At 35.4% G+C, this 24,598-nt stretch overlaps 4 protein-coding genes across 4 annotated transcripts; 1 reads left to right on the top strand and 3 right to left on the bottom strand.

Annotated features, from left to right (window-relative positions):
• The first annotated feature begins 54 nt into the window (after positions 1-54).
• On the top strand, positions 55-1,176 carry LOC120169399 (N-terminal acetyltransferase A complex auxiliary subunit NAA15-like). The gene is made up of 2 exons (XM_039177535.1): positions 55-149; positions 701-1,176. Exons 1-2 carry the CDS (start codon positions 71-73, stop codon positions 901-903), a joined length of 282 nt encoding a protein of 93 aa, XP_039033466.1. The 5' UTR covers positions 55-70; the 3' UTR covers positions 904-1,176.
• A 218-nt stretch (positions 1,177-1,394) lies between these two features.
• LOC120169505 (E3 ubiquitin-protein ligase At1g63170-like) lies at positions 1,395-4,027 on the bottom strand. The gene is made up of 4 exons (XM_039177634.1): positions 3,171-4,027; positions 2,716-2,841; positions 2,339-2,624; positions 1,395-1,979 (listed from the first exon to the last, which is right to left on the bottom strand). The coding sequence occupies exons 1-4, from the start codon at positions 3,836-3,838 to the stop codon at positions 1,794-1,796; spliced, it is 1,266 nt and encodes a 421-aa protein (XP_039033565.1). The 5' UTR covers positions 3,839-4,027; the 3' UTR covers positions 1,395-1,793.
• An 11,472-nt stretch (positions 4,028-15,499) lies between these two features.
• LOC120169504 lies at positions 15,500-19,113 on the bottom strand. The gene has a single exon (XM_039177633.1). The coding sequence runs from the start codon at positions 18,875-18,877 to the stop codon at positions 15,689-15,691; it is 3,189 nt and encodes a 1,062-aa protein (XP_039033564.1). The 5' UTR covers positions 18,878-19,113; the 3' UTR covers positions 15,500-15,688.
• A 2,458-nt stretch (positions 19,114-21,571) lies between these two features.
• Positions 21,572-24,332, bottom strand: LOC120169676 (coleoptile phototropism protein 1-like). Its single transcript, XM_039177788.1, has 2 exons — positions 23,531-24,332; positions 21,572-22,163 (listed from the first exon to the last, which is right to left on the bottom strand). Exons 1-2 carry the CDS (start codon positions 24,263-24,265, stop codon positions 21,624-21,626), a joined length of 1,275 nt encoding a protein of 424 aa, XP_039033719.1. The 5' UTR covers positions 24,266-24,332; the 3' UTR covers positions 21,572-21,623.
• Positions 24,333-24,598: the final 266 nt, after the last annotated feature.

Raw genomic sequence — 24,598 nt, 5'->3', positions numbered from 1 at the left:
GCCAAGCAACTTGCTCAAGAAATTAATTGTTTCTCTTATCTTATCCAGGAATGGAGCATTTGGACCCGTAATGGAGTGGAAACTTAAGGACTGTATTGCAGTCCATAAACTCTTAGACAAAGTTCTTATTGAGCAAGATGCTGCTTTGAGTAGGTATATTTCTCCAGAAATAGGGGTTCACAAAAATTTTGACGACTCCATTAACAACTGGAATTAATTGCTATGTTATTTTCTCAAGTGTTTTGGAAAGTATCTTAATGGTATTGAAAATTTGGCATACTTTTATTATATATAGTAGGATTAGCTGTCCAAATTTAATATGTTAAATTATGTCTTTTCTTTATATATACGGTTTCAACATTATTCAGTGTTTTTCTTATGTTTTCGAGATTCTCTGATTATACCCTGTTTGTAGACACTGCCATAAACTTCTGTAGACAGTTTGTAGTAGCTATCTGCTTAGGTTTTGATATTTCTTGTTTCCATTCTCATATGCTGACTCGTGTTTGGTCTGCATCCTTTTGCACATTTTCATTAGAAGAGTCGTCAGACCTTGATTATATATGACAAATTGTTATACAGATAGTGGATATTTGCAGATCTGGTGGTATTGATAGTTTGTTCTGCAACTGGTGAAAGACAATTTGTTTAATGTAAAGAATTAATGATTTTGGCATGATAACTTTAGCTTTAACTGCAGGATGGAAAGTGAGATGTGCGGAGTACTTCCCTTACTCCACCTACTTTGAAGGTAGTCGCAGCTCTGCTGTGCACAACTCACTGAACAATCTGGACAGCAATACCACTGTGAATGGTGGTGCAAGCCATCCTGAAATCGGTGAAGGTGAAAATTCAGTCGCATCAAATGGAAAGCTGGAAGCATTTAAGAACCTTACCATTTGAAGATGGTAATGCTTATGTGCGCCGAGTGACATCAGAGCTCAATGTGTTTGTACTGGTGGATTGAATCCCGTTAGTTTTACACTGCAAAGAGTGCCTTTGCAGCTGCTGCTGGGAAAGAGAATATTGTGTTAGCTGTCAAAGGCATTCCTTTGCAAATGTGTATAATTTATTTGCAGTTATGATTTTAGGGTTGAAGATATATATATTCCCTTTTAATTTCCTCACCCATTTGGTTTAGTAGGTCTGTGGCTCCATGGCTGTGCCCCAAAACTTGGGGGTTTGGCCATATAGAGAATTTTTGGGTAATGGTTCTGAAATCTTGTTTCTTAGTCTATGACAGTGTACATGCAATCTACTGAAGCTACTCGATAGATTCTGAATCAATGGATTATGGATTGAGGATTTCTGAATTAGGTAAAAATGGTTAGTACTATATATTGTTACTCATGTTGTAATGATGAGAGCAGTAAGTTTAATTGTAAAGCAGCAGAGGCCTCAAGTACCATCAATAGATTTAAGACGATTCAGGTTTGTTTACAAGATGGTAAAGGCAATATGGCGTTGAGCAATAAAAGCAAATTTCATGGCAAAAATAGTTTAGGGAAAAAGAAATGTGAAACAATCTGTGTTATTTACATAGAACTACAAACCTTTTTTCATAATATACTCGCTGTGTATACGAGCTGGTGCATGGGATACTGTCTCTTTGCCGACGTTCAACTTGAGCTTAAAGCGCAAGAATTCACGGAACCAAGTATTGCTCTTCAAGGTTTTTGCATGTCACGTTAACGATCACATAAATTGCAACAGCAGCGGGAGTTGAGCACCAAAAGCATTGAAGATACAGTCCCCTCCTCAAGTGTTCCCTTGCCCATCCTCTTCCTGTGCTTTCATTGATTCATCTCTCCAGCCAATGGTGGAGCACCAACGCATTCACCAATCTCGCTTTTACATAGCGGACAAGTTGCATTGATTTTCAACCACTTGTCTACACACTCTACATGGAAGACATGCTGGCATGGCAGCTCCCTCAGCTCGTCTTCATCAACGTAGTCTACTAAGCAAATGCAACAAGTCTGCAATACCCCAACTAAGTTAGCTGCATTATTTTCCTAAAGACATCCAAAAATACTCAAATAACCATATCACGATTAATACACCACATTTATCGAATGAATCCAACAAAAATGATCATCAACTTCAACTCAATAAGTTCTACAGTTTTAGAGCATAGCTAACCAGAATTGTACTTCATAAGGTAGAGCAACTAAGGGTTCAATTCAGCAAGTTAAACTAAAAGAGACAAAACTACCCTAGATGCTCCGAAAGATCATTATATATAGAATTAGCTAGTTCTAGAAATGCATGTTCAAGAGGGTGCAGTTTACATGTAAAGACCAGTAATCTGTCAGCAAATTCTTAGCATTAAACTTACCGCATCTTCTCCTGATATCACACGTTCCTTTTCTGTCCTAGCAACCAGGATTCCACCTTCACCAGCTGAATCTTCCTCATCATCGACGGTTCCAGTTTTCTTGGATTTAAACTTGTAGATTGGCAATGCATTTATAGATTCCTTGGTGGCTCCTCTAGTTGATGAAAAATCCTCCCGAGCACCAAGGATAGTAATTATGCAAGGCAGGCAGCAACAAATGGTTGCACATAGGATGAATGGCATTGCATATCCGATACAGCTAAAAGTAAGGAACACAACACATAGTCTGCAATGAAACCAATAGACAGTTCACTAACCGTTAAGAAATTGTGATTCTCAGTCAAAGCAGAATAATCAAGATTTGGTCCACGTCATACCTGTACAGTTTGGGAGCATCAGAAGGAGATGCATGGCCTCCAAATATCCAAACACTGCCAATAACAAACCATGCAGCAAAAAAACAATCTAGGGCCATCTTCCAATGTTCAACTAATCCATTGAGCCTGGACATTTGATGCCAAATCTTCAATCAGTGACATCTAAATGATAATATGGTGTACAGAAACTTCTGAGATACTATAACAAGAGCTAAACCTTTGTCCAACAATGATTCTACACGAAATCAACCAAAAAATAGAGGGAACCAAAACATCTTTTAATACTGCTATAAAATATACTATTAATTACCATATTCATCAATAAAGATAAATCCAAGGAAGTTTATGATGCAAAGTATTTTCTAATCCACTCTATAACTTTATTGTGTATAAAGTTAGAACAATGAGGAGATTTTTAACCCAAAAGTAGATGTAAAAAATAAATGGAAGCACACCTTGTGCTTGAGGTTCCTGCAATCTGAGTGTTCCCTGTTGCTGATTCAGTGTTCCCATTATTCCCCTCGTCTGAAGCTTGAGTAACTGAGATAGGTGTATATGTCGTAGACTCATCGGGATTGCCAAGAGGAGAATCTTGATGCGAGTGTGATACATCTTGCTCACTAACCCGATTGCGGTTCAGAAAGCGCCAATAAAGAATAGGAAGTGTTGCAACACAACCAACTGCATAACCAACAATCCATGCAAACAACGGAGCTTGTGGCTTTTCATTTATTGACAATGATAGAACAACAACAGATGCTATAATCTGACTGAGAGTGACAACTAACTCAACAGATATCCATAATCCTGAATTTAAAGGGTTCCTGCGATGACGGCCATACCCATCACTATTCCTCGGGAATGATGCAGTCCTTGAGTTTAATCTTTGTAAGTCAAAAGACACCCGATTTGTGGGAGTTTGTGAGCTGATTGACGGCCTATCTTCACTCTGTCTCAAGTCCACTCCCAAAGATTGCTCATCATGAGACCTGCTTGATGAAGAGCCACCATGCCTCATGATGTCAATTATATGCTCCTGATCATTATGGTTTTCCACACGATCCATTAGCAATGGATATTGGTCAGTTTGCTGTGTGCATTCTTTTGGAGAGGAAATGCCCATCTAACTCTGGCGATCCAATTAGAAGGTATAAAAGCGTAGATCGCTAATAGACTTTTTAAATCTATACAGTTTCCCCTCTCTAGACTTTGTAAGCTGTGCCAAGCAACTTAAAACACTTGGCACTGCAAAAGCTACAACAAATCTACCAACTTTATTCCCTCTTTATACACAAAAGCTGTCACAGAATAATGTGCAAAATCAATCATACTAATCAAGCCAACAATACACGTGCCATGAAATTTCAGGGAGAGCCGTAGCATGTATGTAATTACTATGAAGTTATAACATGGCTACAACATTGCATAACTAGACAACAAATCAACCATAGCATACAAAAGATTTCATTTATTACAATGTATCAATAAAATCACTATGTGAGGTCACTGCAACATAAACAAAAGAAGCAAGATCCTAAAAGAGCAAAGTATGGCGCAATACGACATTAAGCACTAGCAAGGCTTTCAGAAGAAAGGATCATTCATACCAAAGTAAACTAAAACTACTCATAAATAAAAATCCAAGCAAAATAATTCAACTTTTTAAATAATCAAGATAAAGGTAGAGAGATATTACATTTCCCGTTATAATTTTCAATTTTGATAACTCAAGATGCTATTAGCATAATATTTTCATCATTACTTGACCTCAACAAAATTTTATATATTAAGCTATTATTCAAGCAAATTCAATCAATACATTGATGAACCATAGGAAAAGAAAACGAAAAACATTTTTAGTTTTGCAGAATCACGATAGATAACCAGGAAATTAAAGCCTTGAACAGAAAAAAAAATTTAGAGAAAAACATAGGAACCTTACGAAAGATTTCGAATGATAAATATACGAAAAATGAATGCAAGTAAACCAAAAAAAAATCGAGATTTTCAAAGGATCATGATTAGTGTAAACCAAACATTACATTTCCAGTAATAAATTTGATGATCCGAGACGTTATTAGCATAATACTTTCAGAATGCCTTAACGTCAACCGAAAACAAGTAAAATTTCAATATCTATGCAATTGTTTAAGAAAATTAAATCGACCCATTGATCAACAACAAGAATAAAAAAATCATTCTTAATTTTTCAGAATCAAGATAAATTAACAGCAAAACAAATTCCTAATTGAGAAAATATGGAAACAATAATTAGAGAAAAATGTTAGGAACCTTGCCTAAGATTTTGAAAATAAAATATCGGATAATTTATCGAAGAAAATGAAAAGAGAAGCTCCGATAAACTGAAAAAGCATTTGAATTCAAAGCCCAATTATTTTTCTTCCCTTTTCTCTCGTTTTTCCTGAGAAAATATAGCGTCAGCTTTTCTGCTCCATTGCTTACGCCAACACAGAGAGAAAGAAGCGTTTCTTTCTTTTGATTTATACTCCGTTTTTTTTAGAAAGAAGAGAGAAGGGGAAATTGTGAGAAAATTCGTGGACCGTTTGATTAATTCAATTGGTTGAATTCTCTTTTGCGATCTACGGATCGGATCTCTTTGAGATTGCCCAAAATCTATTTGTAGCATTTGACTAATCCACAACAAAGGTTATCAATGGCTTCTATTTTCTTTTTCTAAAGATATTATAAGTAAAATTATATTCTCATCAAAATAAATCATTATGAAATGTGATTAAATTGATAATTCAAATATATTTGAAATTAAATATGAGTAAAATAAATTTCCATTTCATTTTTTATGATATATTATTGAAAAATCAGACTAAATAACACAGAAAATAAACGAATAGAAAAGAAAATAAATAACACAATATTTAACGAGGTTCGACAAGATGCCTATGTCTTAAGGTGCCTACGTCTTCAGGTGCGATGAGTGGTCGTTTTCTTATTATTAGCAATAATAATAATAACAATTAGGTTTTAATTACATAATATAAAAACAACTCTGATATAATTACCAAAATTACCCCGTACCCTAAATCCAAAATCTCTAATTAAATTTGTAAAATATAATTGATTTATGTTAGGTATGGCTTATACCTAACAAATCTCTACCTTAACGAATATCCTGTCTCCTAGAAGATGAAATAGAAAATCGGGAGTTTACCGAACATCAAAGTGGGTTGAGCTATCACGTTTCTCTAACAACCGTAACATTCAACAAGTCCAAAAAATGCATAAACTTGTCCGTAGTAATTGGCTTGATTAACATATCAATTGTATTCTCAATAGTATGAACATTATTTAATAATCTCTCTAAATAAAATCAACTCTTTAATCTTGTGAAACCTCACATCAATATGCTTAGTTTCACCCACCATCTCTACCGCATGCGATCAGACCATGGACCGCTTTTCTTCTGTGTGGGGAGCTCTTCCAAAACCTCCAGTGTTACCCAATTCAGATATTTCTCTGGTTGGCTTAAGCATGACGACTTCAGTCGGATGGTTGAGGATAATTGGGTAAATGGTGAATCTCTTTTTGACTCTATATCTGCTTTTACAAATGCTGCTTATACTTGGAACAAGGAGGTTTTTGGATATATTGGCACAAAAAGGAAGATTGTTATGGCAAAACTTCGGGGTCCATAAAAGCCTCAATAGACATCATTCGAATTTCCTAGTTAATCTTGAAGCTGAACTTCTCATTGAATTGGAACAGCTTCTCGACCAAGAGGAAACTCTATGGAAACAATACTCAATAACTGATTGGATTACGCAAGGAGATCGAAACACGAATTATCTCCACATGAAGGCTTTGCATCGTAAGCAAAGAAATAAAATCTTTGCACTCAAACTGTCTTATGGTGATTGCTGCCGTTATCCCGTGGAATTACAAGCCGAAGCAGTAAGATTTTTCCAAAATATCTACGCTTGCGATGATCAAGCGCTAGGTAAATGTCCAGTCTCTGGATGCTTTCCCTCAATCTCGGCGCATCTTCTGGCTCTTTTATCTTCCATCCCAATCGATGCTGAAATAGTGAAATCTTTGATGCCTTAAAAGAAATGGCTCCTCTGAAGGCCCCCGGCCATGACGCCTTCATGCTGAATTTTTCCAAAAGCATTGGAGAATTGTGGCAGTTTCTGTTTGTAAAATGGTCAAAAAAGTCTTAAACAGAACTGTGCTTGTCCTAATTCCTAAATCTGATGCGCCTGAAACCTTTGTCGACTTTCGTCCCATCAGTCTTTGTACGGTCATGTACAAGCTCATCACAAATATTATTGTTCGACGTTTGAAGCACGTAATGCCTTTTTTAATCATGTCGAATCAAAAAAGTTTCATCTCTGGCCGTTCGATCACTGAAAACATTGTCATCAATCAAGAGATCGTACATTCTATGCATCATAACAAGACCAAACAAGGCTGGATAGCAATCAAGGTAGATCTCGAAAAAGCTTTTGATCGCCTTCAATGGTACTTCATTCGGGATTCGCTTATAGAAATAGGTCTCCCTTCCAATCTCATCCGTACCATAATGCACTGTATTACCTCGATCTCAATGCAATTTCAGTGGAATGTCGAGAACACGCCTATTTTTCATCCAGAGAGTGGTGTCCATCAAGGAGATCCTCTATCTTCCTATCTCTTTGTTCTTGCTATGGAGAGACTCGGGCGTAGTATACACAAATGTGTTGAAGATGGCCACTAGAAGGTTTTCTCTTCTACTCGCAATGGCCTTTCCGTCTCTCATTTATTTTTCGCTGACAACCTTATGCTTTATGCGAGAGCCTATCTTGAGCATGCAAATATTATTGAGAGAATTCTATCCCAATTCTGCCACTTCTCTGGGCACAAAGTTAACAAGCACAAGACGCATATATACTTATCTCCTAACACATCTGTTGCTTGGAGAGCTGCAATTCAATCTTGCCTTGGATTTCAAGAAGTTGATTCAATGGGGAAATATCTTGGCATCCCGGTTCTTCATAATCGCATGAAAGTTGCGGACTTTGATTTCATCTTTGACAAGTTTCGTGCTAAATTAAATGGTTGGGTCGCCCGAACCCTTTCGATGGCAGGTCGCATCACTCTTACGAAATTTGCCCTCTAGTCCATCCTAATGTATTTCATGCAAGTGATGCCTTTTCCTAAGCGAGTGTGCGAGCACATTGAAACAACCGTTAGATGCTTCAAATGGGGGTCGGGATCCACTGGTAAGAAAATCTCCCTTGTCAATTGGCCTACTTTTTGTAATCCCCTAGACAGAGGTGGACTGGGAATAATTAGACTGTTGGACCAGAACCAAGCTTTTCTGATGAAGCTTGGCTATTCTATCTTGACGAACTGTAGCTCCTATTAGGTCCGGCTCCTAAGGCAGAAGTACAAGGTTCTTGATTCCTATCCCTCAACTGTTGTGAGGCTGAAATGTTTGTATTTATGGAGCGAGCTATAAAAAATCTGGGACCAGCTTCTTTCTCGTATGGTCTGGACAGTCGACAATGGTGTTTCAATCAGTTTTTGGCACGATGTTTGGGTACCTCGACTAGCCCCCCTCCGCGATTATGAACGAGCTAATGTTGTTATGGACTTCCTTGATGATCATGGCACGTGGGATATTGGTGCCTTATCCCAAGTAATTCACACAAATGTTATCCCACATATCATCAGTATAAACCCCCCGACATAAATGACAAATCTGATGCCATGGTTTGGAGCTTAAACCCATATCACAAATTCACGGTAAGATCTACTTACATATCCCTCAAGGAAAATGAATGGAATGATGGGAATGTAGCGTGAAAGAAGATTTGGTCTATCACTGCGCCCTAATGCATCCGCCTGTTCACTTGGCTTGCTTACAATGAAAAAATCATGACTAATCATGAGCGAAATAAACGACTTCTCTCCAGCAATGCTTCCTGTCCGATTTGTGCCTCTACCTCTGAAACTGTCCTTCACATGCTGCGTGATTGTATTCGGAGTAAAAATCTATGGCAGCATGTTGTTCCCCCAAGTATCGGTGCAAATTGTTTTAACGCCGACCTCCAACAATGGATCCTGCAGAATATTAATTCACAACAGCCCCTTTGTGATGGTGAACCGTCTTGGTCCTTCTTCTTCATAGCCCTCATTTGGCAAATGTGGAAACAAAGGAATGACTATGTTTTCAACTGTGCTGCCTTGCATGCTGACTCAGCCATCCATCGAAGCCATTGTTGGCCGTTGTGTAATGAGAGTCATTTCAGAACCCCCACTGATGTTCCGAGACAGCCTGTCAGAAGCACAACCTAGAACCGATCCCTCCTGAATGGCTATACTTAAGTACCGATGGTTCGGTAACAGGTACTTAAAATTATGGAGCAATTGGTGATGTGATCCGGAATTCGAACGGTGACTGGATTACAGGCTTCGCGAAGAACGTAGGGTCGACATCAATCCTGCAAACGGAGCTCTGGGGCATATACGAAGGCTTACTTGTCTCTTGGAGTTTGGGCATTCCACGGCTTTTAGTTCAATCTGATTGCAGCCAAGCGGTCAACCTTGTGAATGGTGAAGGAGCATCTGATTGTTCCATTCCCCTGGTACGTGCTATTATGAGCTTGAGGAATCGTGCTTGGACGACAAAATTTGTCTGGATTGCAAGAACATGTAACAATATTGCTGATAGGATGGCCAAGCTCGCCCCGGATCATCATTTTGGTCTGTGCTGCTTTAGTTCCCCCCCGGATGAACTCGCCAGCCTCCTAACTTTGGAGGCAAGTAACAGGCTCTTTCAATTAAAAAAAATACAACTAGAATAACTCAAAATTTTTAGTAATTAGTTGATTAATTTTCAAGTTTGAGTTGAGTCTCTCGACTCCGTATGATATATGTATCTCACATATAAAAATATGAATAAATATATATTTAAATTAGAATAAAATAATATCATATTATTATAAATATTTATAATTAAATTTAAAAATAAACTCAAATTTTGACTTAACTCGACTCAAATAATTTCAAGTCAGCTTCCAGTTGTAAAATAAGATTCGTCAACTCGAATAACTTGAAATATTTTGACTCAATTTGACTCGACTTGATTGAACACTCACTCCTGGATTCAAGCATTTTTAAACTCAAGATGATTATAATAATTAATAAAATTAAATTTGATTTGATTTGATTTTTACACATATTTTTTATCGCTAAGGTGATTACAAAGTAGTACATTGTTAGGTATGGCTCATAAATCATAAAATATAAGTATGAAAAAGCATAGGAACGGCTTTGTTGGGTATATGGAGCAGGCGAAAAAATATTTCAAAATTAGGGGTGTTTAAGAATTATTTTGAGACGTAGGATATTTGTTACAATGCACATGAAAATCATTACCCGGTGATGAGTTATAAAATAAAATTTTAAAAATTAAAACACGTCATGATAATATAACGAGTTCCATACAATTTTGTTTCACTGCAAAAGATGGGTTCTAAGTTTAATATATTTTATAGAACATATCACGTCTACATGACGAGTTTCATGTGGACTATAACAAATATCTTAGATCCCAAAATAATTCTAAAACATCTCTATTTTTCTAAATTTTTTTCCGGCGTGGATTATTCTCAAAATTACTTCGTACACCCATTTATTTTTATTTCATTTTCCGACAAATATACCACGTGTAGTCATATATATATATATATATATATATATATATATATTTTATAATTTGAGATTATTAAAAGAGTAATATTTTTTTAATTTTTTAATATATTTATATAAGTGATACACTTTCTAAACGTAATTAATTAACTCCAAAAATTTTTAAAAAAAGGATATTCTTTTTTTTACGTTTCTTTTTACTATTAAAAATATATTCTTGCCATGTTTTTTTAGGGTAGTCATTATCTCGTTAAACAATTTTAGAAAATAGAAAGATGTAAAAAAAGTAAAATATGGTTAAAAAATCCCATAAACTTGTAAAAAAAATAAGGTACTAAAAATAATACAAGACTATATATAATTGGTATAATGTCAAAAAATACCATAATATGTGAATAAATAATCACTTTAATATCTATCTTTTATAATAATTTGATCTCAAAATTTCATTGAGGCAAAAATGATCTTCTATGGATAGAAACTGTCACTTAACATACAATTAATGGATGGCCTTTTACTCTAAAATAGAATATTATGAGTCAAAATGCTCCAAGAAAAAATAATACTGACTAAAGTGACTATTCAATTAAACATAAAGGGATTTTTTACCTTAAAATGAAACATTAAGGACAAAAATGTTTTTAAAAAAAGAATATGGGCTAAAAGAACCATTTTGATAAATATTAAGGTCTACTTTTGACATTATACCTATATAGTTCACATTGATTAAAATATTACTTTGCAAAGTAGAAGGAGAGCAATTGGGCAAGAGGGGGTGGGGAAGGCGGTTGTAGATATGGATGTTTTCCTACTGAACAAGACACGGTCACATGGAGAGGGAAGGATGCCCCTATTCTCTCTTTTTTTTTCCTTTAGTTTTTTAAATAACGTAAGATGCCCTTCATTTCTTTCCATTTTACGTTGGCATTGCAGAGGACAAGATGGTCCTTCCTGTTTTTGTCCTTTCTCTTCAACGATACAAAACTCTCACTATCCTTTCATTTCTTGTCACATTCTAGTGGCAACTCCCCCAACGCCACTCAACAAACCTCAAAACGGCCTTTCTACTCAAACATCACCTATAAAAAAAATTAAATTTCATAAGGTTAAGATTATATTTATTTCGAATCTCCCCCAACACCAATCGACAAACCTCAAAACGGCCTTTCTACTCAAATATCGCCTATAAAAAAATTAAATCTCATAAGGTTAAGATTATATTTATTTCGAATTGAAACTCTTTTGTGTCATATAAGATGAAGGCACGACGTATAAAAAGTATTTTTTTACATATCATTTTTAGTAAAATTTGTTTTTTTTACATATCGATTTTAGTAAAAAGTGTCTTTTACTAACGTGATAAAAGTTGATCAAAACTTTTAAAATTTGAACTAAAATGAAAGAAATAAAAAAAATTGAGATAAAAATACGAAAAAGTTACACTTTCTATCTAGATTAAAAGAAACATAAAATGTGTTAAAATCACGTATGTACATGAGTACAAGCATGGATTATTGTAGACGACAACAACGATGACAATGATGTACATATTAATCTTATCTTCGATCACTTAATGAATGTATCTTTCAAATGTTATATTTAAACATTTGAAAAACCTTCATATCTAAACAATGTGATGTTTTGATAAGCTTATGGCCAAACATACTAATTTTGAGTTGTTAAAGACATGTCCTAAACTTTAATAGACCATGTCATGAACTCTGTTAATTGTTATCTTTTGAAATACTTGAGAACTCAATAATAAGAATTGTCTATGACGATCGTGTTGATATGGATCTGTCAAAAGATATGGATCTTTTGAGTTGTCAAAGACATGTCCTAAACTTTAATAGACCATGTCATGAACTCTGTCAATTGTTATCTTTTGAAGTACTTGAGAACTCAATAATAAGAATTGTCATGAACTTTAATACAAACTACACTCATTTATATGTTGTGTTATATTATTTAATTTATCGATATTCAAATATAAATATTAAAATATTTGAATATTTAAAGATAGAGAATGATTATATATTTCAGTTGAAAGGTTGAAAGTTATATTTGAACAAATATTACCTTGTACTTACCCCATATTAATAAAAAAAATATTGAGTCACTATAAAAAATTTCATCGCTTATTTTTATGGGTAAATTACTCATATAGTATCTAAACTATCAGTTTTCGTCCGTTTTAGTACATAAACTTTCAATTTTTTCAAAATCATACTTGACGTTTAGTTTTCATTTCATTTTAGTATCCCGCCGTTAAAATTTAATGCGTTTAGTACCTAAACTACCATTTTTGTCCGTTTTAATACATAAACTTTCAATTCTTTTTTAAAGCTTAACGTTAAATTTTGAATGAGAGTACTAAAATGAAACAAAAACTAAAGCTTTTAACGGCGGAGTACTAAAAGTAAAATAAAAACTAGTGCAAACTACTTCAAATACCACTCATCTTTAAGCTCAAACTTGTATATGTCACTGACGTTTCAATTTTGTCAATTTTAACACTGACGTTTATGTTTAACTGCAATTATGCCACTCTACCGTTTATCCATTAACGGGATGACATTGCATCTCTATGCCGTGACGGTGATGATGTGACTCCCTCGACGCAGTCGTTTTTGTGCAACTGTTTTGATGCTAAAAAAACACAAAATGACATCGTTCACAAGTCTTTTGATGAAAAAATTGCTCTCCATGAGATTCAAACCAACAACTTTCATGAACCATGCTTAACACTCAACCACCAAGCTAACTTAAGTATTTGTTATGTTATTAATAAAACTAATAGATCTGTTAAATAGTAGTTGTATACTTTCATCTTCTTCATCGATTCAAATCCGTGTTGTTCAGTGGTATCAACCAACTGCTCGACGAAATATCAAACTCGGTAAAATTAAACATTTTAGGACAGGAAATTATGATTGATATGTTACCTGTAAAGAATCAGAAACCCTTGTTAATGGCACACAGTTTACACATTACAACCATTTTTCCTCGTACGAATCGAAAAAAGCTCTTTAGTAAGTCCCCCTGAAGAACAGAAGGAAAAGAAATGTAATTGCAGCCATTTTCCCCTTCCTTTTACTGTTTAGTTTCAAATTTTCGATTCCATAATTCAAGGATTTTTGGATTCTTTTAGTCATAGATGTATTCTTTTTTTTTTTTTAGTTTCAATGTCTAGGTATTATAATTCTGAATTTCTTTTCGATTTTTTGAGTTCGAAAGGTACTATTTTTCTTAGCACATTTAGCTTTAAAATTCTGCGTATAGTTATAAACCTTGGGCATATTTTGATGACTGCATTTTTATTCTGCTTTCTGATTAACTATACATTAATGTTTCGGTTACTATATTTTAAGTTAGGAATATGATCATAATATTGGAATATACTATAGGATTGATTATTTATGGGAATATAATGTCTTTATTAGAAACATCTAACCACCATTAGGTGTATATATATATATATATATATGGGTAAACTACATCATTCATCACTTAACTTTATTTTCTCTCCTATTTCACTCAATGTATTTTCAATTTTTTTCAATTTAATCATTGAACTTTTGAATTGTTCATGATCATTCTGAATTATTTTTTTATTATTTTGGTACGACGTGTTATTTTTTTTATTTAATATGAAAACAATTTAAAATATAAACTAAAAACAGATGACGATTGTCTACTATTCATCGACATTGGACACTACCGTCGACGGTTGCAGATGGTGACCGTTTGGTCTTAGATTTCCGACCTCTATTTTGACGAAATGTGCTCTGAATCCAGTCAAAAGTTATTTTAATGTAGTTATAGAATGTTATTTTGGTGTTTAGACTTTTGAGTTTGTTTCATACATTTTTTAATAATTTTTTTGTTAAATTTATTAATTTATGTTTATATTAAGTTTTATATAGTATTAGTATATTTTATTTATAGTTAAAAAAATAAAATAAAAATTTAGTGAGTTTAACGAGCAACGAGGCGAGCAACAAATTTCTTAACGAGAACGGATTGAGCAAAATTTTAACGAGCTTAACAAGTAACGAGTCGAGAAAAAAAATTTCTTAACGAGCACGAGTTGAGCAAAATTTTAACGAGCGTCGAGTCGAGCAGCAAAATTTTTTAATGAGTATGAATCAAGCATTACCCAACTCGTAATCGACTCGCTCGATAAATACCCCTAGTTAGCAATAGTTTAAAAAGGAAAACACTTATTATACCCTAAACCATATCACCAAAGAAAACATATTTTCGTTAAATAATTTTAAAAAGTTGTTGATGACAACCTTAAGTTTTTATTTGAATATATTTGAAAATGTTTTTTTTAAAGAAAACATATTTGAAATTGTTAAAATTTAATTCCGTCGTTTTGGTAGATTAAATTTTTATTTAAAAATATTAAATCATATTTTAACCGTTTTAAAAGGTTAGACCATTAAGTTGTATTGTAGCATTTAGCCTGTTATGTTTAAAAGGAAAAGGAAAAAACAAGAGACGGTGACTAAGTTGACCTACAGCCGTGCTCATAATTGATGCAGCTACATGCATTGCTTTCCGTAAGAAAATCAAATGTCGTAGGAGTTTGACAAATGCATATTACTGCCAACCCCTTTAATTAAAACTTTGAAAGATCCATCATCTCACCCTTCACCTAACATTACAACTAATGAATGCATGTGTCCAAGTCCAACATCAACCTTGTCTTGGAATATAGGCCACATGAGTGCACATGCACCGTGCTTATTGCTCTTCTTGCCACTTGAAACAACATTATTTGTGGATAATTTACTTGCAAGTCTTAGATGTCAAGAGAAGAATTCCATTTTATTCATGATTCTCATGGCAGTTAATTAATCTCGTTTTTTTTTAGTCATTGTACATGAGAGAACGGTAACATGGTAGGTTGCATATTCAATAACATTTCCAGTGTTGTTAAGATACCATTTGCAGAAATACTGTCCTTTCATCAGTAACATGAAAAAGACTTGCAGGTGTTATGTAAAAGATGTAATTTTCTGATTCTCTTGGTAATGCAACTTCATGATTGCACCAGTAATCTTCATCGTAAAAAAAATAATGTTGCAAGAATGCAGATATTAAACTAAGATAAAAGCGACACGATGTTCGGAGAATCGTTCTTGTTTAATGATCAGAATATGCATGGTGGAACCAAGCTTTTAGTCGTAATTTTAGATGCCGACATGTTGTACTTTGAAAACAAACATGAAATTATTACCTACATTCACACATGCTTAGCAAACACATCTGTCAGTAATGTTGACAAGGAATTGAACTATTCTTCATCATCGTCCTCTAGCTTATTCGAGGTACTCCGATTAACATCAGAGGCGAGCTCGGCTTCTAATGGCTTCGAAGACAACCTCTCGTAAGCTCTTGATCCCGCAGGAAGAAGCCTTCGTTGCCTGAAGGTGAGAAACTGGCTAAGTTGATCATATTTCCACCTTTGCTGACAATAGATAACGGCTGCAAGCAAAACTGCGGTGACGGGAATGGCAACATCCCCAAAATTCGAGAAGAAGTCCATCGTCGGATTCACAAACTCGTACTCCTCTGCAAAGTATGGATTTGGAACTGGAGCTCTCATGTAGTTGTAGAGATGAGGGAGAAGTCTGACGACTGTAATCCCGATAAAATATAGTTTCCGGAGAGGTTTACAATCGATTTGCCACATGAAGTTACCAATGACTTGAGGGAGCAAGAAGAAATCTTGAACAAGGCCAATATACTCCTCTAGTTCGATTTCCCATTGCCGTAGCGTTTGGGAGTTACCCCTTGAATCTATAAACTTATCTGTTTGAGGTGGTATCTGTTTGGTGTTAACAGTATGAATGATCAGCACAATTATGTATCCGATGACATGTATGGTAACGGTTGACATAAGTACCCGCTTCTCACTCGGGACACGATGTGATTCAAGCGGGGCACGTGAAAGTAATCTGATACGAGATTTCCACACCTTCTGACAGAGCCTCAGTGTCAAAAGGAACATCACCAGCACAAGAAGCTTCACCGTGTAATCAATCAAACTCAGCCACTGACTCTTCTCGAGATCGTAAGATTGCATTTCGTAAGAATTGGAAGCCTCTCTCTTGAAGAGAGCTTCGGCGCCAGTAATAAGAGGAAGACTGTACCCAAGGGCTTGGACACCAAGCATGACAAGGGAAATAAAAGGAGAGGAATCAACATCCTTCTTGAGGTAAAACAGCTGACTAGAAATGCAAGCAATAGCAAATGAAAGGGTCAAAACACGGAGGATTCCCTCAACACCCCGGCGAGAGAGAATATCTTCCCTTTGCTTCCTGTACATAATCGGAAGAGTTTGAAGCTTAATCATCCCAAAATATAATGGATCATCTTCAGTTCTCTGACTGGATATGGAAATTCTTGCAGTTGGATTGACCAACCACCGAGCTGTCGTTGGTGGGTAAGACACTATGACTTCGATCAAGCAATCCAACCCTGATTCTAGATCCATGGTCTGAGATAAGATTGTCCATGAAGCTCGAACATCCCTGCAGCCAACAAGGTACATCCGTCCAAAATGTGGATCATAAAGACCCTCCAGAAAAAGAACAGAAAAATTGCTATAATCTTTCCCCATGATTGTTAGTTGAGCTGATACATTCAAAAGGAGCTGTTTCTCGGTGTATTCAGCTTTAGCGTGGTAAGGTGCCTCTTCCTCTGCGGTGGTCGCATTTCTTGAATACCAATAGTGCCCAAACAAAGGACCAACTGAGAAAATATCCAACTGAATATCAACTCTTGGAGGATGAGAATTTGAAAACGGATCAGGAACAGCAGAGATTTGAAGGGTCAGATCTTCTGCAAGAAAAGAAAGGCTGGATAAAAAATCCTCGGTATCTTCAAGTTTCGGAAATTGCAGCAACGATTTCTTGACTAGAGTTCCGAAACTGAAGGGCTCATTTTTCTCTAGGATTGCACCAGCCGATCGGATTTTTGAGTAACTATAAAAAGGATGTGATGATCTGAAATAATTCCACAACTCTGTCGGACTCGCTAACCTTTCAAAAGATAAAGGGAAGTACTTCTTATTACTTCTATCAATACTTGAAATACTCCCAAAGATTATGCTTCGCTGCTTTAAGGAGAAAGACAGAGGGATATACAAACATATACGCGAGTTACAGCTACTCCCTTCTGCATCTACTATGCCAAGGCAACCAACCATGCAAAGCTGCCCACTAGAAGAATTCCAGATTCCTTCAGCAGCTAGAGTCATGTTGCTAAGTCCAGACCTCCTCCATTGCACTCTATACTGATCCTCCGATGCAGGAGCAGCCCGAAAAACTGCAGCAACTCTGGCAACACTAGCATTTCGATGCCCATTAGTCGGCTTGCATCTGACATCCTGCATGTAAAGTATGACATCCTTGAAGCTTCCATTTGTAGCCTTAATCTCTTTATCGGACACAAAAGGACCCAGTTTACTACAGTAGTCGTCAGTGCCATTGCATTTCCAGTTTGGCACAACAGTGAAAGCTCCACTATTAGTAACTTGCTCTAGAATTGTACAGAAGCTATCTCCTTTGTAGACATCGATGCCGGAATTCATCACATTATCCCAATACGGATAAGGATCACATGCCTTGGATACAATCTCTTTAGAGCCAAATTCATATTTCGTCGACTTGAGCATCTGGGCCAAAATGTGAACTTGATCAAAGTACTTAGCATTTGATTTCGGATTTAGACTCTTCAACTCCCCTCGTATCACCCTATTTGTCAAAGTATGTGTCAATGGGTAATGAAGCACAAGCAATATCTGATCATCTTGCAAAAGGGGCACCTGGTTTTCGTTTTGATCAGAGTCCTTCAGCCATTCCCATGTATTGTTCGTGTCAGACTCCCGAGACGGCAACATCGCGCTCCCCAACAAACACAACACTCTTTCCCCACCACCTCGTTTGGTTTCGGTGTAAATCCCTTCGAACGAAATAGCAAGCTGAGTATGAGCAGGCCATATCTGAAACCGAGGACTACCCTGGTACGGCCTCTCTGCAAACGAAGTATCCAGGGTTATCCCCAACATCAAAATACCACTGACACTCACAGACTTCTTAGTCCGATGTTCGTGATCAACATTCGTGATCCAGAAAGAAGATATGTTCGAGGGAACCTGCGACAACTTCTCAGGTATATCTCTATCATCAAATGGAATAATGGGTGCATCACCGACATCCTGCCGCCAATCCCCATACCCGAAATTGAGCTCCTCTTTTATATCAGCTATCCTATTACCTCCAGCTTTGAATTCAGAAGCAGATGATAAAACCGATTTACAATGTTTCTTTACCTCATCGATTCTTTCATAATTGTGTTCCACTTCAACAGAAGATTCTTTTTTATACTCAAATTCCACTTCTGGAACATAATTTGTTAACCCTAATATAAACATCTCACACATTATACAAACAACAACAGACAGGCATACACTCCTCATGGATCCAAATTTTCAATATTTCTCAGCTACACACTTCCTAAAAACCACTAAAAATCAAGACCCAAATTCTCAAAGAAGAAAAGAAAAACTACCAAAACTGCATGTTTGCTACTTTCCCATGAAAAACTGAAACTTTAGTGATTGCATAAGGAGTACTTGATCTAAAGGAAGAGCATCAGATTCAAGCTTGTGGCTTGATGGGTGTGGCTTTGCAAATCCAATGGATCCGAAAGGTTAGTAGAAGAAAAACAAACCTGAAATTATGGCAGAGCCTGTTAAATTTGTTGCAAAGATTTCTGGGAACTTCAGTTGGATCTAAGAGAATGCTTAAAATGAAAGTCTTGGAAAGTTGTTGTGATGCGTAACAGGTCAACTTCTATTTCTGTTTCTCTGTCTTTTTTTCCTTTAAATTAATTTCAACCTAATTTAAAGTCCTTTTGTTTTCTTTTATTCAATTTCGCCCTAATGTAAAGGCTTCATTTTCCTTTGTCTTTAATTGAGAATTTGGATATTTATAAATATTTGGTTTATTTTTAATATATTAGATTATTTTTATTTATAATTTCTTAAAATTATTGACACTGCATATATTTTTATTGACCAGGGATGCACAGAAAATAAACTATGATTTACATCTTTGGGGAATACCATTTTTTATAAATTTAAAATATTAAAAATTCGATTGTCCTTCAACCATCATAAAAACCCATTTCACTCTTTATGCATTAAATCATGAAAAACTTATACCAAAAGAAAGAGAATTTAATTGGGTCCGAATTCTAATTAAAATGACTCAAAAATTGAAAACAAAGCTTTGTTTACCTTAGTTATGGAGGACGTTCGTTTTCGTGAGTTTTCCTTGCAAATATATCTAATTTGGGCCTCTTAAATTAATTAAAATTTCATTTTGGCCTAAATATCAAAATTACCATTAATGAATCATCTTATTTACCCCATGTCAATTTTTATCTCCCATTTAATAATCTTAAATAAATATAAAAAAAACTTATCTTTCAATTTCCCTCTTTGCCCTTTTAATTTTCTAAAAATTCAATTTAGTCACTAAATTCCACTATTTCACTAAAAACATGATAAATTCTTTTAATCTGACTGATTCACTCCAAATTCTTCATATTAAAAATACTAAAACAACATTTCTAACCTCATACAACCATCCTTTAAATTTTTTATAAATTTTTTATTCGATTAGGATATCCGATTATTTTACTAAACTTTACTAATCAATAGTGTCTTCTGCAAATCTCTGATCGAAAATATGACAGACATAAAAATCCTTCTTTTAAGGTAAACTATCCATTTATGGGATCAAAATATATAACTTTTTTAAAATGATACTTTAGGCCCCTAAAATTTTTTAATTTTATACTTTACTCGCCAACTTTCAAAATTTGCATTTTTAGTCACTTGTCGAATTTTTTGGGTATTACAAGTCGTGTCTTAACTTAGAATATTTTTTTACAAAATTTGAATAAACGAAAAATTATGATTCAATTTACTGCTGAAGCATAATTTATTGTTGCAATAATTAATGTTAATCAAATTTTGTGGTTGAGAAAATTATTAAATTATCTTAACTTAGAATAGAAGGAGAACACATATTTTTGTTGATAATCAAAATTATCATTCCAATTTCTCACAATTTAGTATTTTATGGAAAGACTAAACAATTTAACATTAAGCTTTTTTTTTTTAGAAAAGTACAAATTGAAGGAAGAACAAGTTGCAAATGTTTTCATCAAATCGTTGTCATTAAGTAATTTTGAAGTATTAAGAAAATGAAATGACCATCCAGCTTAGTTGGTAGAGCACTGAGGTCGTGGGATCGAGTCCCACGGAGGGCATTTCATAATTCGGAGGTCTTTTACGGAAACTGCTCTCAACTTGTGTTAGGTTAGCCTACTATCTTACCTCCCCCTTACCCCATATATATGGGAAAAAGGGACAGCCATTTTTTGAAGTATTAAGAAAATGACTTGGCGTTTGCAACTTCCAAAACAAGGAGGAGAGTTGGTCAGGGCGTGTACAGGGACCTCGAAATAGAGTATATTTATCAATTGTTATTATTAAGAAACAAAAAAATAGGTATAGAGCAGTTGTTAGATCATTGGGCCCATGACTTTGTTGATCCTAAGTTCGAATTTACTTAACAAGTAAAATTATTTTTGAAAAAAAACAAGTTCAAATTTGCACAGAGCCCCCGAAATAGAGTATATCTATTAAATTTTTAAGTTAATGAAATTAGTCATTTATTATTTCAGAAAAATAAATTCGAGATCTAAGAGCCCCTTTACAAGAATTTGCACAAGACCTCCAACAACTTAGCCACGGCCCTGGAGTTAGTTGATGTATTTAGGATTGTTTATAGTGTTTCTAAGTTGTTTTATTTCATACATTTTATTATTTGGATTTATGTTTGTTGCTTAAGTTTAGGGACATTAGTGACTTGTTTTTATTTAGTTTAAATTATGAATATTACTCAATAATTGATTATGCATGATACATTAGGTTTAGATGATAAAACCATGGAAATTGATTATGCATGATGCTATACGTGAATTAGGAATCATACAAATACATTTATTATGATACAAATCTTATTATTGTTACATTAATTTCCTACCTTAACTCGAATGATAAACCAACATGAAAACGTAGAAAATGAACATATACGTGTGTCAAATTGGGCTGCAAATCAATCAGGAATCCCCATGCACATAAGCAAAATTCAAGACATGGAATTCCTCCACTTGGAAACAGTCCTACCTCGAACGAGCTTCGCTTTGACGTCGGTCGGCGTTTTCCGTCCGAAGTTAGCCTCCCGGTCTTCTTTAATCCGCTCGAAAACATTGACGCTGCTCTTGAGCGAGGGCATAATCCCCAGCTTCCTCCACCTGAAAAACCCTTTCTTCTTGTCCATCAATTTCTCCATCTGCGTCTGCATCGCCACGCACTGGCTCTGCACCCTCACCACCTCTTCTTTCAGCTTCTTTATCTCCATCTGTTGGGCGTTGATCTCTCGCTTCGACGGGCACCGAGCCGGGGGTTCGACTCCGGCTGCGCTCGGACTCCTCATTCCGCTGAACGATCCGCTCCAGTCGACGTGCCGGTTGAGCTTGATTTGCTCCGAGAACAGCACTTGAATCACGGCTCGAACGGGCAGGCGTTCGTTTTGAGCGGCGTGCAGGGATGCTTCCGGTGTGAGTTTTCGACAGTCTATCAATCTGCAAAGAACTTTCCTGTCTTGCTTCGACACACCTGGATGTGCCTGCAACAGTTGTTTTCTTAGTTTAGACAAGATAAAAGTGACAACAGACTGAAAGTGTCATCAAGATGGATATGTTTTACCATTACATGTATGGAGGGTAAACGATTTGGATTTAGTTGTATTTTTTTATCTATTCCAACTTAATTTAAAAATTGAAGTCTTTGGTTTACATCTGATTTAGGAGAATCACATTTGATCAAAATTCGACATGATATTTTAAGTTAAATCTCCCACTTTATCTAACTTATAAAAGTTAAATCTCGTTCTTGACCTAACTTATAGTTAGAGGGGTACGATTCAATTGTATAATATAAAACTAAACGAGATTTTATATTAATTTTTGATCGTTGGAATAGTAAAATAAACATTTTAAATTAACGATAAGAAATAAAAAGATATTTGCTAAAAGAATAATGTAATATTCTCATCTGTCTATTTTCACTCATCGAGATCAATGTAAGTGAACCATAAACTATATATTCGGTAAAATAAGAACCTAATTGAAAAAAGGGAAAACTACGTATTTAATACTTAAACTATTAATTTTATTTTAGTACCTAAACTTTTAATATTTTCAAAATCATACCTAATGTTTAGTTTTTGTTTCATTTTAATACCCACCGTTAGAAATTCAACGCGTTTAATACTTAAACTATCAATTTTGTTTCATTTTAGTACCTAAACTTTCATTTTTTTTAAAAATATTAGTGTTAAATTTTGAACAATGGTACTAAAATGAAACAAAATTAAACTTTAGGTTTAAAACGGATAAAAACTAGTAGTTTAAGTATTAAATATATAATTTATTCAAAATAAAATAGAAAATAATATTATTACAATTATCTCTACATATAAAAAATTATTATAATAGTATATAAACTAAAATTGGATTGATTTTTCCCCTTAAATTTAAATCTGACCTAACCCGATCACATCATAAAAAGGTCTTCATTTGATTTTATTCGAACTAAATTTTAAATTTCTAGTTAAAAACTCGGATCGGGTCGAAACCCGTAAGATAAGGTGAAATGCCATCCCTTATTCAATTGATTACGGGAACTCTGTAACCTATTAAAGTTGTTATGAAGAATCTTTTTTACTGGTGACTCCGACTACTCATCAACAACTTAAAATTTTTTCTAAGGCCTCTAATTACTAATCTTGTCAAATCACTATGAAGGTCCCTGTAATATGTGTTTTTTTAATTTAATTCTTCTCCTTTTAGAAATTATGGAATCTGAGGTGAGAAAATAGTTGAATTAAAACTCTGGGTCCAAAACATGATATTAATAACTGAATCTGATCTAATTAGTAACAACTGATGTTCGAAGTTGAAGTAGAAATATTTCGAAAAAATATGAACTTACTTTGAGATGAGTGTCAATGGCACGATACAGGCCATCGTCCATGGCTCGGGCATGGCTAGGAAGAGCAGCACCAAGCGCAATGAACTCATCCAAACTCAGATTAGCATCCAAAGCAGCTTCAGCCAAGTAGCAATCCACAAGCTTAGCTACTTTAACCACCGCAATGCCGCTTCTAGTGCCTTCGTCGAGGCCGGCGAATCTCTTAACCAACCTTATAACGAGCCCCACGTCCAACAGTGTGCCACAAGTGTGACTAAACGAAGGAATCATGAGCTCTTTCAGGGAAGCTTGGTCAAGCTGCCATGAAATCCTTTTCTCCAGCTCTGCTCTGTACGAAGGCTCCACGCCGACCATGTTGGCCGTCCGGAGAAGGCGTAGGAGGAAGTTGCATGGGATGGAATCCCTCTCGGGTGGCATAATTCCCACCAGGGTTTCCACGAAGAACCTCTTTTTCATCCACGAAGCCGTCACACTCTCCGGCGAAGACACTTCAAGACTCACGGTACCCTTTTTGGCGTCATTGCCGGATAGATCAGGAAACCATTTCGACGCATAATGCACGATGATAGATCCTATTAAGTCGGGACGAACCCCCTTGGACTTGATCCCTGAGATAGTCTTCACAAAGTAATCCATGTCAAGGATACATGCGTCATCAAACCAGCACTCGGCTGTCGATTGATTCGGCTTTCCCGGGAAAGTGATGGATGATTCCTGTAAGGCTAGCTTACTCATCCTCAACTTTAAAACAGTATGAGAAAAGTGAAATAAGAGGAAACAGTTCTATGCTGTGCTTCAACTGGACAAGTTGGTTTCTGGGGGACTAGATAATGGTTTTTCGAGGGACCAAAAGGTAAAAAAGCGAAACTTGATGGCCTTGAGATTGAGGATTGATTTCATTTAGGCATGATGGGAGGCTGAGGCGAAGATGATGGATAAGAGAGGTGAAGAGTAGAGACAAAATTTGAATAAATGCTAAAAATATTCCATCAAGTGACAGTGAGGCACCACATGAACTTATTCTCTGCTTCACCATAAGGAGAACAAAGATAATTAATATGAATACCT

Source organism: Hibiscus syriacus, unplaced genomic scaffold (genome assembly GCF_006381635.1).
Source record: "Hibiscus syriacus cultivar Baekdansim isolate YM2019G1 unplaced genomic scaffold, ASM638163v2 tig00111769_pilon, whole genome shotgun sequence".
Classification (NCBI taxonomy): Eukaryota; Viridiplantae; Streptophyta; class Magnoliopsida; order Malvales; family Malvaceae; genus Hibiscus; species Hibiscus syriacus.
The sequence above is the reverse complement of the archived record's forward strand: the minus strand, read 5'-3'. Positions and strand labels throughout refer to the sequence as shown.

Excerpts from the sequence above, each read along its gene's own strand:
- LOC120169505 (XM_039177634.1), bottom strand. The coding sequence starts at position 3,838 with ATGGGCATTTCCTCTCCAAAAGAATGCACACAGCAAACTGACCAATAT. Across the intron at positions 2,842-3,170 it reads GCAGGAACCTCAAGCACAAG|GCTCAATGGATTAGTTGAAC; the intron begins GTGTGCTTCCAT and ends TCAAATGTCCAG. Across the intron at positions 1,980-2,338 it reads TGATATCAGGAGAAGATGCG|ACTTGTTGCATTTGCTTAGT; the intron begins GTAAGTTTAATG and ends GGGGTATTGCAG.
- LOC120169504 (XM_039177633.1), bottom strand. The coding sequence starts at position 18,877 with ATGAGGAGTGTATGCCTGTCTGTTGTTGTTTGTATAATGTGTGAGATG.
- LOC120169399 (XM_039177535.1), top strand. The coding sequence starts at position 71 with ATGGAGTGGAAACTTAAGGACTGTATTGCAGTCCATAAACTCTTAGAC. Across the intron at positions 150-700 it reads TGAGCAAGATGCTGCTTTGA|GATGGAAAGTGAGATGTGCG; the intron begins GTAGGTATATTT and ends CTTTAACTGCAG.
- LOC120169676 (XM_039177788.1), bottom strand. The coding sequence starts at position 24,265 with ATGAGTAAGCTAGCCTTACAGGAATCATCCATCACTTTCCCGGGAAAG. Across the intron at positions 22,164-23,530 it reads CCATTGACACTCATCTCAAA|GCACATCCAGGTGTGTCGAA; the intron begins GTAAGTTCATAT and ends CAACTGTTGCAG.